Source organism: Triticum aestivum, chromosome 7B (assembly GCF_018294505.1).
Source record: "Triticum aestivum cultivar Chinese Spring chromosome 7B, IWGSC CS RefSeq v2.1, whole genome shotgun sequence".
Lineage (NCBI taxonomy): Eukaryota > Viridiplantae > Streptophyta > Magnoliopsida > Poales > Poaceae > Triticum > Triticum aestivum.
Window position 1 is genome coordinate 706,896,602 of NC_057813.1, and position 14,050 is coordinate 706,910,651.

Genomic DNA, 14,050 nt, shown 5'->3' on the forward strand with positions numbered 1-14,050 from the left:
AAACACAAACTCACCCAAAGGAGTGGAGCAATAAGAAGACCCCACCTTACGCAATGGAACCACCCGTGGTCGTTTAACTTGATCAAAACCAGACGTGAAACCACCAGAAATATCCTCTCTCTCACAAGTGACAGGATCAACAACATCCATTTGTACTAAAACATAAAAACAATCAATATACAAATAAAACATTGTTTAGTTAATATAAAAGATACCAAGCAGCATACCTGAGGCACCAATACAAAAAGCAGCAAGCGATCAACAGCTCGACCATCAGATGGAGCCGAATATTCTCCTAGAGAAAGGGGGGAAATCATACGTTGTACACAAAATAAAGAAAAAAGAGCTGCATGTGGCATGCACGTGGTAACATCGGCAAGGCACACTAATGCATGGCACATGCACGTAGCCTCGTCGGCACCCCCGGCATGCACCACGAACACGGGTTGCCTTCTCACATAGAACAACCAGACAAATACTTGAACGTGCCAAGTGCACGTATGTCAACAGAGAAGCAATACCTGAGAGCAAAGGCGAAGAACTCGTCAAGGAAATAACCAGACAAATACTTAAGGACTATGATATTTGGCATATATGTGCCATATAATCAAAACTGCCAGACCTCTACTTTTTTCACTCTAAATAGATGCATACATTAGCTTGATTCTTTCTCCTTTCAATTGCATTTCTCCTTCTAATTAGATACATACACTAAAGGACAAAAAGGATGATGTCATTCTAGATTCTCTTTATTCAAAAATTTAAAATGTTTTGTAGTTCAAACCGTCAAGCCGATTAAAAAACGTTTTTACGTAAAAGATTCGTCACGACGAGATCTTCGAAACTAGATCCCATGTTGACATGTTCCGATGACTTTTTTTAGCCAAAAATTACCATGCCTAGGCTACATAAGTTACCATGCATTTTATATGCAAGTTCCGTGCTATTTCCACATGTTATTGGAGGCATAAAAATGGTTCACCGACACTGCAGTTCATATATTACCATGATATATTCATATAAGTTATCGTGCATGCGGTTCTTATATTACCATGTTGTTTTAGGCATGCGGTTCGTATATTACCATGTTTTTTGGTCAATGTTATAGTGGTGCTTGTACATGAGTTATCAGCCGCGGTTCATATATTACCATGATGTTTACCGGAGGGGATGTTCTTAACATTTTCCCGCTTGATCAAAGTTATTGTGGTATTTGTACGTAGGTATGTGAGGCGGATGTAACCATGCTATTTACACAAAATTTACGGGGTATGTTTTCAATAATTTCCCCACCGAGTAAAATATTACCATGGTATTTATACGTAAGTTATCAGGTATACGATGGGTATATTACCATGGCTATCTTTTCAAAAAAAATCTCCAGATCAAATTTACCGCGGTGTTTGTACCTAAATTATCAAGGTTGTGGTGCGTAATTTACTATGCTATTTACATACAAAATCTACCAGTGTATTTTTCGACCACTTTTTACTACTCTTCCCCAAATCAAGATTATTACCGTGATATTTACACACAAGTTACCGGGGTATATTTTCAACAACTTCATCCACCCAAATCAAACTTATCATGGTGTTTGTGAGTAACTTATCAGGTCTGCAATGTGTATATTACCATGTTATTTAAACAAAATTTACCAACAATATGTTTCCAACAACTTTTTCCGTGGGTCAAAGCTAACGTACTATTTTTGCGTAAGTTTTTGTATCTACGGTAAATACATTACTTTGCTATTTACCTAGAAGTTATTGTGGGTAATGTTCTTCAACGAAAAAATTCAGGGTCAACAAGTTATCATGGTGTTTGAACAAGAGTTATCAGGTCTCCGGTGGGTAAATTATCATGTTATTTACACATAAGGTACCGAGTGTATGCTTTTCAATAACTTCCTCCATCCGGGTCAAAATTATCATGGTGTTTTTGCTTAAGTTTTCAAGTTTGTGGTGCGTATATTACCACGATGTTTACACGAAATTTACCGAGGGTACGTTTCCAACAAGTTTTTCCCCTAGATTAAAATTAACGCGTTGTTTTTGTGCAAGTTATCATGTCTGCAGTGTGTATACTATCATGCTATTTGCATACAAGTTACTGGGGTTTGTTTTTAACAATATTTTTCTGGGGTCAAATTTACCATGTGGTGTTTTTACGTAAATTATCAGGTATGTCGTGCATAAATTACCATAATATTTACACAGAAGTTATAAACGATATATTTCTGTAATATTTTATTTCGGGTCAAAGTTATCACGGTGTTTTATGCGCAAGTCGGTAGGTCTTAAAATGTAGTACAAGTGATCTACTAGAAAAGCCTCTAAAATGATGTAAAAGTATAAGAACAGAGAGACATATAACCTCATTTGTACTACTGAAATGATGTAATGTCAAGCGTCTGAAATAGCATGAGTTTTCATAACTTTTACATTATTAAGGTTTAGTATAGAATATGGGGATTTTTAGTAGTAAGTGTCAAAGTCTTTAGTAGTATAAACCTCAAGTTTAGAGGCTTTTAGTACTGTTTAAGGTTTTGAAACTTGTTCTTTAGTAGTGTATGAGGTTGAGAGGTTCTTTAGCATATGAGATTCAGTAGTAAAAGTTTTCAAACCTAATTTCAGCAGTACAAATGTGGTTCGTTAGTAGTATAGTGTATGCCTTTTCAGTAGTTCATTTGTATACTACTAAAAGAATATCATACGACCAAGCGTCAAGTTCAGAGGTTCTTAGTATAGCATGAGCCAAGCGTCAAGTTTCAGTTTCAGAACAACTAGTTTAGACTGAACTGTCAACTTTCAGTGTTAGAACAACAAGTTCAGACTTAAAACGTATAGAAAGAAAGAAAGTGCTCTCGTCAGAAACCACATAGACAGGTGAGTCGTACGCTTGATCAACACGCCAGGCGGAGTAACGATCAAGCATTAATAAGAGGTAAAAAGGATCTCTACTATTTGGTGATGGATTGATGAGGATGTGGAGTGGTAAATGCCCAATTTTCAGTTAATAAACTGCTGCTTTTCTGCACAAGTTTCAGATATAAGGCCATGAGACAGATAACCTCACCAACGTCCACTGCTTTCAGTACGAAGCGTGCTGCTCGAGCCGCCCGATAATTTTGGCTCGGCTGTGTCTCTCTCTGCCTCCCGATGGAAAGCCCGTTTCCACGACGGTGTGTGCTTGCGTGCATGAACGATTTCATCAGAAAAATAAGGCCATGAACGACGACGACCTGGGAGGCACGGAAGGTGGCGCCGTGCGGCTACAGCGGGCGCGCCGGCCCCGCGGCGGCCGCGCATGGCGGAGGTCCAGGTGCTGCACCGTCTCCCACTCCATCGCGCCGCCGTGGAGCATCAATCAGGAAGGTCACGCCGGGGGATCCCATCCTGTCGCCTCGTCGCTGGCAGAACGAAGGAGGAGCGGGGCCGCGGCTGCGTCGCCTTCAGGAGGAAGGAAAAGCAAGCCTACGAGCCTCCTCGTCGGGAGGAAGAGTGGATAGTGGCCTCGTTTGTGGATGGAAGGAGGCCCGGGCATCGGGGCAGTTGGGATGCAGTCGCAGGAAGGATTGTGGCGGGTGTTCGAGCAAAAACTTGTGCGTCGCGTGATCCAAATCGAACGGCACCTGATGCGGTAGGTCGTTTTTGCAATCTGCCACACGGTTGCCACATACATATTTCGAATACTTAGAACACATAACAAGGATTAACAAAAGACAGACCAAACAGTCTGAACCAACAGTAGATGCGAAGCTAACCGAATGATGAGCAGCAAGACGACCCCACACAATAAACCATCATCAGACAGCCGACCACCGACATCAACTCTCAACATGGACGCACCTCGGCCTCGCGGATCATTACGCCCAACTAGTAGAACGCCCGTGCGTTGCTACGGGCTATAATGCATACATAAATGAATCAAACAAATGATTAAGGTCACCTCTTAGGTCGAAGCTTATTTCTCCCTCATACATTATGGCGTGTTTGAGGCTCCTCGAAATTCAACCATCTAGACAGTCGGAGATCCCCCAATCCAGATCATATGTGGGGAGAAATGTGATTGTCCGGACTATGGGCCATGCTATATATCTCCAATACGCAGGCCGAACACAAAAACCTATCCCATGACACACCCTTCTCCTTTTTCTGTCGGACCCTATCTTTCCCGCACGGCTTCCGGCTGCAGCGGGATATTTCTCGCTAGCTGGAGCCCTTTCTTTTAGAAACGGGTGACGCCCACCTCACCTTTGTTGTGTGTTGCCCGTGCATTGCTAAAGGGGCATATATATTCTAGTATTCAACATTAATTTTGTCTAATATATATTTTTTAGGGACAACTACATTTGAGCCCTTAGTTGTGTCACACCTGTTTGATTTGCCCCAAAATTCAAAAAACCCTCGTTTCTGTCCAGCTTGTTCCATCCTCTTATACTTTTGCCCTTTCACCGTTTGACCGAAACTTTGAAAATTTCATAACGAATTCATACTAACTCCAAAAAATACAAATAAGATATCACAATGTTCAGAACAACATCACCTATATGTGCATGTCATTTGCATTCATGAAAAAAAGTGTTCAAAAGCCCCCATCTTAGTTTGACCTCATATGATCTCAGCATGAATAGTTAAATTTAGAAAATGATAAAAAAATAAAAAAATCTGAATTTTTTTGTGGCAAACATTGACTAATAATTAAATAAACTAAATTCCTGACTTTGCAACAGGCTTCTACTGAAAATCTTACAAAGAATTGAGTGTTTGGGAGTTGTTCTAGGTACCTTGTGCTTGATTAAGGGTAGTGGTTGGTCGGCGGATGCAACAGCCTTTGGCCGTCCATGTGTTGTCAGCTGTAGTTCGTAGATCCGTCATGTGTACCCTGTGCCTCATCCGTTAATCGTCAAAGATGAGAAGCTCGATTCCTTTATGAACCCCGTACAACTACTTGTATTACCTGATGCACATGCAGACAATAGCTCCTAGTTAGCACTGAATAAAATTGTTTGCATCAGGGATTCACCAAGTAGTTTGTTTCCCGGCGAGCGACACACAAGTACATCATGTAGATGGATTATAGAGGTTAAAAGTGCATCGATGTGTTCTTGGGAAAGGGAAAAGAAGAGGGCTGCTATACCTTGGCAAGTGGGAGGCGAGATGATCCATACCGGCGAGGCGCACCATGTTCTTGAGTCCGAATAGGCACGGCGGTTTGGCTCCGTCGTGGAGGCGGCTTGGACACGCCAGTGTAGGAGTCCTTGATGGCCTGGAGCTCCATCTCCCACGACGTCTCGGTACGATCGCTAGCGTCACCGCCGCTGGTGGGACGGCGTCGTGGGCGGAGTATGTAAGTGCAGCGGCAACCGGTGTTTGGCTAGGGAGATTTTGATCCCGTTCAATCGCTAGGTAGGACGTGCGCATGGATTGCTGGCAGAACATTGCATCAGGGGCCTTGAATAGGATGGCCGACCGTGGAGGAAAAATTGGATGACAGATCATAGGGTGTTGATTTTTCTGTGTACGTTAATCTGGCCGGCCTTTGGGGTAATTTAAGTTTGTTTAAGAGGAAGCGCTAGGAATCTGATTCCTTGTACGATGGATTTCATGTCGATACGTGTGATGGGCTTGTAAACGTGGCTTGGGCATTAGTATGTTCCTTAATCAGGGGCACAGTTACAAATGTTGACGCATCCAACATTTTAGGAAACTGATCCCTGATTTCTAGTAGGATACAATAAATCCTATAAATCACGTTTTATTTCTAGTAACAAATCGCTCCTCGGTTGTTTCAATGGAAGCATTATCTCTGGTAACAAATCGCTCCCCGGTTGTTTCAAAGGAAGCATTTTTCATGCGATAGAAATCAGGAAGCATCAAATAGGTTCTCAAATACGTATTGAAAATATGCAGATGCCACTAATAATATTACCATAAGCTGTTAACAAATTCCATGTGGCGATCCTTCCATGTGGCATTTAGTTGCTTCATTGCCCTTTCATTGATGCTTTGATATGAAAAACACAAAATGACACATGCTTCCTTACATGTTTAATAAAGCTTCATGGCTCACCATTTGATGCTTCGGAACAAAAATGGTAACCGAAACTCTGTTCAATGGTGTAGAAGCATCTCGATTTGGTGGAAGTTGCATCATACATTACAGAAGCATTTTTCTTATGTGTAGGAAGAAAAATAGAGCAATGTTGGATACACCATTGATAGGTAATTGAATTGCAGGTAGAAAGTATACCAATAATTTTACATATACATTTTGACCGAAGAAAATTATGCTTCCAAAAGGGTGGAAATTTGTTTCCAATGTGAACAAAATCTGAATCACGTGTGGCTACTACACATATGGTATCCTTCAACCCGGCCAAATGCAAGACCGCTGGAGCACAGCCGATGTAGCACGCATGAGAGCATCGCTACCACGCGGCCACATTGAAAAGGGACCTCATGAGTCTATAGCATGCAGCCCCAATTACAGGCTTCAACGAGCAGAGCACGACCATACCACTTCAAGCAGCAACTACAAAATGTCTGACGAGGAGTAGCAGAGGAAACGAAGGTCTGCACACCGGCGAAATTACAGTGCCACACCGGCCAGATTGGGGATGCAACGCGACGAACGGATCACAAGGAGCGTTGTGGGGGCATGAAGCACACATGCACATGCTTAGCCATCAAGGCGACATGGTGTGTGCGTTCTTGCCGGAGGACTTGCTGGTCGAACGTAGATGCGGTGGTGCGATAAGAGCGAGGTTGAAGCGAGGAGGATCCAGATGGCAGGTGTGGCAGAGAGGGTGGCGAGGTAGTTGATTAGGGTTTGATGGTGGATGTGAGGATGATTCGGAGGGGTTATATAGTACAGCCAGGCGTTGTTGGATGCATGGCTCCAAAACGATTGGTGAGATGCTGGTCTGACGAAAGCCATGTATTAGACGTCTCACAGGAATAGTTTTTTTTTATATTTATAGCCTTACCATACCTGGATTGATTTATTGCCATATAATTATCATATTCGAAATTTCCTGAGTTATGACCTTACCATACCTGGATGGATTTATTACTATAATAATCATATTTGAGACTTCTGAGTTTATAGCCTTACATATGTGGATTAATTGTGATTGATTACCATAAATACATTGGGTGTTGCCGGTTAGACGAGAAAAGAGGAAAACCGGTGAGAGGGTGGTGGTGGGAGGTGGGACGAAGAAAAACCAGACGAAAAAAGCCAGACGAAAATAAATCGTGAAGACTATTCACCAACTCAGATTTCCTTCTCTTTCGCTGCACTCGGGAAATCCTTCCTGCATGTGACGCACGGCCTTAACTGCCCTGCAATCTCCACGATTATCTTCCGTACATACACGTGATTGTTTCCTTCTCATTTGTTAAGAGATTGGCTAGCACCATTATATATCGGGAGCAAGAAAATCGCCCGAGATATCGCTCCGTTTTATTGAATTGATTGTGTCTGGTTATCTTAAGTTAATTGATTGCGTTTAGAAAGAATTGATGTCATGCATGAATGCGTTGGGAAAGAATTGATTGTCATGCATGAATCGGGGAAGTAAGGGGGGAAACGGAACCTGACTGCGTGCGGTGAATGGGGTGGGGTAGGGGTGGGGATGGCGTGATGAAAAAAACCGGTTGAAAAAAAATCATGGTAGGTGGGACGAAAAAAACCATGATAGGTGGGACGAAAAAAACCTGAAAGTGAGACTATCAACTGCTTCATTAGAAATAGAGATAACTGCCCCACGAAATCCCACGAGGACGACCCGGACGACGGAGCCGCAGATCATTATGCCCAATAACTGCTCCGCGAATTCGAGGAGGACGACCCGGACGGCGAAGGCCACTTCGGCAAGGCCTACCACGATCCATCCACGAACAGAGATGACAGCGTGCAAGATATAGAGAAAAACAACGGAACAAAGCATGTATTTATAGGAGCCCGGAAGGACCAGAAGCAGGAAGCAAATACTCAACCGCTAACCAGGGGTCTCCAGAAAATACGGCAAGAGCGGCACGGCCAGAAATTTCCACCAAGTCAACATGTGTCAATCTTTGGAGAGCAAATCGAATCAATTAAGGACGTGGCGGCACAAACATGAGGCAGCACATACGAAATCAGATAACACGTGCACATACCGCCCCACTATGTCGGTAACCCACCACGCAAATCACGCTCTCAAAGACACGTACATGCGTGTTGAAAAAACTAGACACGTACATGCAAAGCAAGCTGCATGCAATCGGAGACCAAAAAATCGTAACTTCCGGACCCTACCGGACCCGGCATGCAATACCCCCAAATAAAGACGTGGTAAAATTAACCACATGCACCGCTGGGCCCAGCACATGCAGCAGTGCGGAAATTGCTGCGCACACACCAAACCGTATGCGGTCATATCCCAACGAAATAGCACGTGTCATCACCCTATTTATCAGTTCAAACTGCATGAAAAACTGTAAAAACCCTTAAAATTTGAACGGGTCTAGATATAGTATATTTAGTATGTCATGCTTATCGACTTATCGCGCGTGTTGACTGACTCCAAAGTGGCAAAGTCGTACACCACCGGTTAGCCGCCGGGTGTGTTGACCGACTCCAAGTCCAAAGTCGTCGGCAGCAAGTCCATATATACGATTGAGCAGCTCGGCCGGGCACACGCATTCGGCATCGCATAGATCGATGTGCAGACACAGCCTCAGCTCAGCTCGATCAATGGCCCCTGCACAATCTCAATGTGCCACCCGCGTTTCCGTCGGGGCACTAGCAGTAGCAGCAGCAGCAGCAGCAGCACTAGTGGTGCTGTCGGCCTCCCCAAGCCTGGCCAACGGTGATACTGATACGGATCTCGCCTCGCTGCTGGCTTTCAAAGCACAGCTCTCCGATCCTCTTGGTGTCCTTGCTACCAACTGGACCGTCACCGATGGCGGCGGGTCCTCATTCTGTGGCTGGGTTGGCGTCACCTGCAGCCGCCGCCGGCAGCGGGTCACCGCCTTGTCGCTGCCGGACGTTTCCCTCCATGGAACCCTTGCTCCTCACGTCGGTAATCTTTCCTTCCTTTCTCTTCTCAACCTCACCAACACCGGTCCCACAGGCTCTATCCCGGCTAATCTTGGCAGGTTACGCCGGCTTAGGTATCTGCTTCTTAGTAATAATGCCTTGTCCAATGGTATCCCTCCCGCCCTCGGCAATCTCACAAGCCTCCAGTTTCTTGAATTAGGTCGTAACATGCTCTCCAGTCAGATCCCTCCTGACTTGTTGTTGCGTATGCCTAATCTTGCACAAATTTCTTTTAAAGGAAATCATTTGAGTGGCCGAATACCACCCCAAATGTTCAACCCAAAATCTAAAAAGTGGCCGCGCACTTTTTCGTCGCCCCGAGCGGCCGCGCTAAGCGACAAGAAGAACACCGCGCTAGAAAATTCCCCTTCGCTGGCTTCCATCTCCCTCGCCTGGCTCTGCTACTCTCCACAGGCCCCCAACGCCGACCACGCCGCCGCCGAGGCCGCCTTCCACCACCTCTGCGGCTCCCACCCGGAGCCCCGCGTGCTGCGCCTCGCCTCATCACCCGCGACGCCAACTACCCCCTCCTCCCCCGCGAGCTCCGCGCCATGGCCGCTGCCCTCCTCCGCAAGATCCTCTCTTCACGGCCTCCTCTGACTCGTCCACCTCCGAGCTCCGCGTCATGGCCGCTGTCCTCCTCCGCAAGCTCCTCTCCCCCGACGGCCTCTTCCAACTCTGGCCCCTCCTCTCCCCCGAGGGCCAGGCCATACTCAAGTCAAACCTCGTCAACGCATCCGGCAGTGCCGCAGCAACCTTTGACGGAGCTCGCCGCTGCTGCTCACTCTTATCTCCACCGAGTTGGAGTGTAGGAGGTTGCCGCCACCGGGCTGGATCCATCTCTCGTTTTTTATTGAATCAAAACACACATCCAGATTCATCCCTGGCTTGCTTGCAGGAGAACGTAAGTTGTTTTTTCTACTACCGCTCAAGTTGCACAGGCACTTGTATCAGTACGCATTTCTGATACAGCTTAATCTTATCTATGTAGCACACTCGCTAGAAGGCCGTTGATTTGGATGAAATTTGGTGTCCTACATTCTGCTACTTTTGTGATATACTTGTTGCTAATATGCTTAGCTTGTTGGATTCGGAGGCAGCGACGGTCGTTCCTGCATTGCCCCTGTTGTTCGCTTGTTCGATTCAATCTACACAAACGCAGACTTTTCTATACCGTATCTATGCTTTTCTTTTACATTAAGGACGGAAGAGACATATTTGTCTAGTTGGATATGATCATCGGAAAGTTGCACACACAGTAATTGCTTTTGTTGGCATCTATAGTAGTTTTAGTTGCACACATAATTGTTTTTGGTTGGACACGATTATTGGGAAGTTACACACACGGTGATCATTTTTGTTGGCATCTATAGTAGTTTTAATTACGCACATATTTTGTTCTCAGTTGGACACGATTATTGGGAAGTTACACACACGGTGATCATTTTTTATTGGCATCTATATTACTTCTAGATATTACGGACATAATTGTTCTCAGTTAGATTCGGTCATTCGGAAGTTACACAAATGGTGATCATTTTTTATTGGCATCTATAGTAGTTCTAGTCGCACACATAGTTGTTTTCAGTTGGACACGATCATTGAAAAGTTGCACACACGGGGTTCATTTTTGATTGGCATCTATAGTAGTTCTAGTTGCACAAATAGTTGTTTTCAGTTGGACACGGTCAGTGAAAAGTTGCACACACGGGATTCATTTTTGGTTGGCATCTATAGTAGTTCTAGTTGCACACATAGTTTTTTTCAGTTGGACATGGTCATTGGAAAGCTGCACACACGGCGATCATTTTTTGTTGGCATCTATAGTAGTTCTAGTTGCACACATAGTTGTTTTCAGTTGGACACGGTCATTGGAAGTAGTTGGCAGGGGCAATAGAAGTAGTTGCACAAAATCTGCTAGGCAGTTGGCCAGGGCAACAGATAAAGTTGCACATCTCACTGACATGGTTTTGTTGAATGGTGAAAAAATGCACATCCATAGACCATGAGGGTGCAGAAAAGTTGTCTACATGGAGTTGCACACTCTCGTCGGAATAGTCACACATGCATGGCCACAGAGTTGCACAATCTTATCGGCATAGTCACACATGCATGACCATAGAGTTGCACAATATCGTCCGGATAGTCGCACATGAATTGTCGGGGGAGGTGCTCACGCCCGGCCGCGGAGTTGCGCACTCTCGTCGGTATAGTCACACATGCATGGCCACAGAGTTGCACAATCTCGTTCGCATAGTCACACATAAATTGTCGTGAGAGGTGCTCACGCATGGCTGCGGAGTTGCACACTCTCGTCGGCACAGTCGCACATACATGGCCATGGAGTTGCACAACCTCGTCCACATAGTCACACATGAGTTTTTATGGGAGGTGCTCATGCCCGGCCATGGAGTTGCACACTATCGTCGGCATAGTCACATATGCATGGCCACACAGTTGCACAATATTGTCTGCATAGTCGCACATGAATTGCTATGGGAGGTGCCCACGTCCGACCACGGAGTTGCACACTCTTGTGTTCATAGTCGCACATGCGTGGCCGTGGAGTTGGGACATTCTTACAGGATAGTCCCTCAAACGCGGTTGTAGAGGCTCACACGCGCGATGACTACCAGGCAGTTGGCCAGGGATCCGGGGCAGCAGATGAAATTGCACATTTCAATTTTAGAGAGTAGTATGGGGTGGTGCCACTAGTGAAAATTGCATGGCCTGGGCAACAAACGAAGTTGCACATCTCACTGGAAGGAGGCAATTTGGGGATGGAGGTACCATAGAGAAAAACTGCATGTCTACGGTGTACAAGAAAAGTTGCACATCCCGGTCAGGTAGTTGCACATCGACGGCTAGTCAGTTACACAAAACGGGGACAAAATTGCACAAAAAAAAGTTTGTCAAAACATATCCATGCGGGATCTAGTTCGAAGAGCACATCGCGAGGATTTCAGTGGTGAAAGCGGATCTTAATTTCGATATTTGGTTCAAAAGTTATGGCTTTTTTAAGAAACAAAAATTAAAAAGCAAACTAGATGGTCAACTCCCTTTAGTGTACAACGGACCACGTACTTACCTTTTCCACCGGCCGCTCCCAAACTCTACCTGGCGTTTTTAACAATAATGCTACACGTACAGGAGATTACAGGCGTTTTACAGGCTGACTAGGAGTCCGTCCGACGTGGCTGCGAGGGTGCGAGCGCGCGCTGAACTGAAAAGGAAAAGATAAAATAAAAAATAAAAATCCCGGCGGTTTCCTTTCTCTCCCAAGCGACGACCGGCTCGCCCAGATCGGCCAAGCTATCTGCTCCAGTTCCCCTCATGGCTGTGTGGATGCGATCTCTTTCGACGCGTCAGGATGTGCTACCTTCAGGCGGCGAGGCGACTTCCTCCTCGTTGGATGCCCCATGGCTGCCTCCTCCGATGCGTCGAGGCGATCCCCTGCTTGTCGGCAGTGTCAGGACCGGTTCCTCCAGGGCGACCAGGCGATCCCCTGCTCGTCGGCAGCGTGACGGCCGGCTCCTTCAGAGAGGCGAGGCGGCCTCGTCGTATAGACGCTGGAAGCGCCGTGGGCGAGCCCCGTGGAGCCCTGGGCGGCGTACATGCTAGTCGTACGGCGGCTGACGATGCTGATCGACCTGCTCCTGAGCATGCAGGGCAGCGTCGACGTTCTCATCCCCCCCGCAGCTGGACCAGATGGACGAGCTAAAGTGCCAAACTGGTAGCTCTGATTTTTGCTTCAGTTTTGCTTCCTGCTAATCTGAATTTAGGGGAAGCTCTGAATTTTGTGCAAGGACTGAATTTTGTTATGTTTTGCAGGGAGAGGAATAGACACTCTAGCAGCAGTGGTATTCTCTATGCAATCAATTCGGTGAAACATTTAGTGTTGTTTCACCGAATCAAAAGAGACCAAAATCAGACCACATATGATTGCAGATTATGCGTGTGTATGTGGAGAAGATGACTGGAGTGTGCAAGTTCCATACAGAATTGCTCGCGTAGTTGGTGTTGATTGTAACGTGTACTTTTCATTATATGATTTTGTGTGGTTGTAAAATCAGACCTTATGAATTAGATCAATATACAAGGTTGTTTGTTTCTTGAAAAATTGATGGATGGTAAATCCTGTGTGACGTATAAGTTGTGATCATAATGTTCCAACTAGAATTATGAATAAGAAATCTGTCCTGATGGAAACATCCTTGTTCTATTGCAAATGTGTGAGACAGAAAACTCTCATTCATGAGAATTAGCTAGCGGCAATGCGCACGTACACATATCCAAGGAAAATTGCAAAAGTATAACAATCTCATAAAGCAAATCTGGTACTTTAGGGAAAAATCCTGATGACAAAATATAAATTTGGTGCCCGGGTGTCTTTCAGCTATTACATTAAAGTTGCCAAGTGCACAGAAAGTACTGCATCCAACCACTTGAAATGACATAAATCTTGTCTAACTCTGATCCACCGTATTGTTCCGCCCTCCAATTCCATCAAAGTGCAACTCAGCAGAACTGGGCACTACAGTCGATCCTTGCTGAACTTGAAACAACATACTTGTATATTCTCCTAGGATTGGAGGCATAACCATTGTCGATAAACCTCCAAATGATACCGTAGTCGATTCTTGGGGTACATTTATGTTGCCAGCGTTAATGCCCAAGTCAAATGATTCCTGTCCAAAGAAGGTGATAAAATGACATTGCTGCTCAAGTGTTTACTAGAAATAAAAGGATGAGAAATAAAGATACCTGAGCTGTGATACTACAAGCCTGGCCATCCAAATAAACATCTTGTTGACTCTGTTTTAGATTGCAAGAAGTCAGTAAAATACATGAAAAAATATTGCTAAACAGCCGGGAGCAAGAATTAGATACCATATGTTCTATAGCATTTTGTTGTAGAATATCATCCTCTGAGGTTTTTCTTTTTTTGCTGGACCTTTTATTT

At 45.1% G+C, this 14,050-nt stretch overlaps 1 protein-coding gene across 1 annotated transcript; it reads left to right on the forward strand.

Moving 5' to 3' along the window:
- The first annotated feature begins 8,704 nt into the window (after nucleotides 1-8,704).
- LOC123163157 (leucine-rich repeat protein 1) lies at nucleotides 8,705-13,207 on the forward strand. Its single transcript, XM_044580914.1, has 2 exons — nucleotides 8,705-12,820; nucleotides 12,919-13,207. Exon 1 carries the CDS (start codon nucleotides 8,710-8,712, stop codon nucleotides 9,685-9,687), a length of 978 nt encoding a protein of 325 aa, XP_044436849.1. The 5' UTR covers nucleotides 8,705-8,709; the 3' UTR covers nucleotides 9,688-12,820; nucleotides 12,919-13,207.
- Nucleotides 13,208-14,050: the final 843 nt, after the last annotated feature.

Bases quoted from the DNA above. Each gene is read 5' to 3' on its own strand.
- LOC123163157 (XM_044580914.1), top strand. From the start codon at position 8,710: ATGTGCAGACACAGCCTCAGCTCAGCTCGATCAATGGCCCCTGCACAA.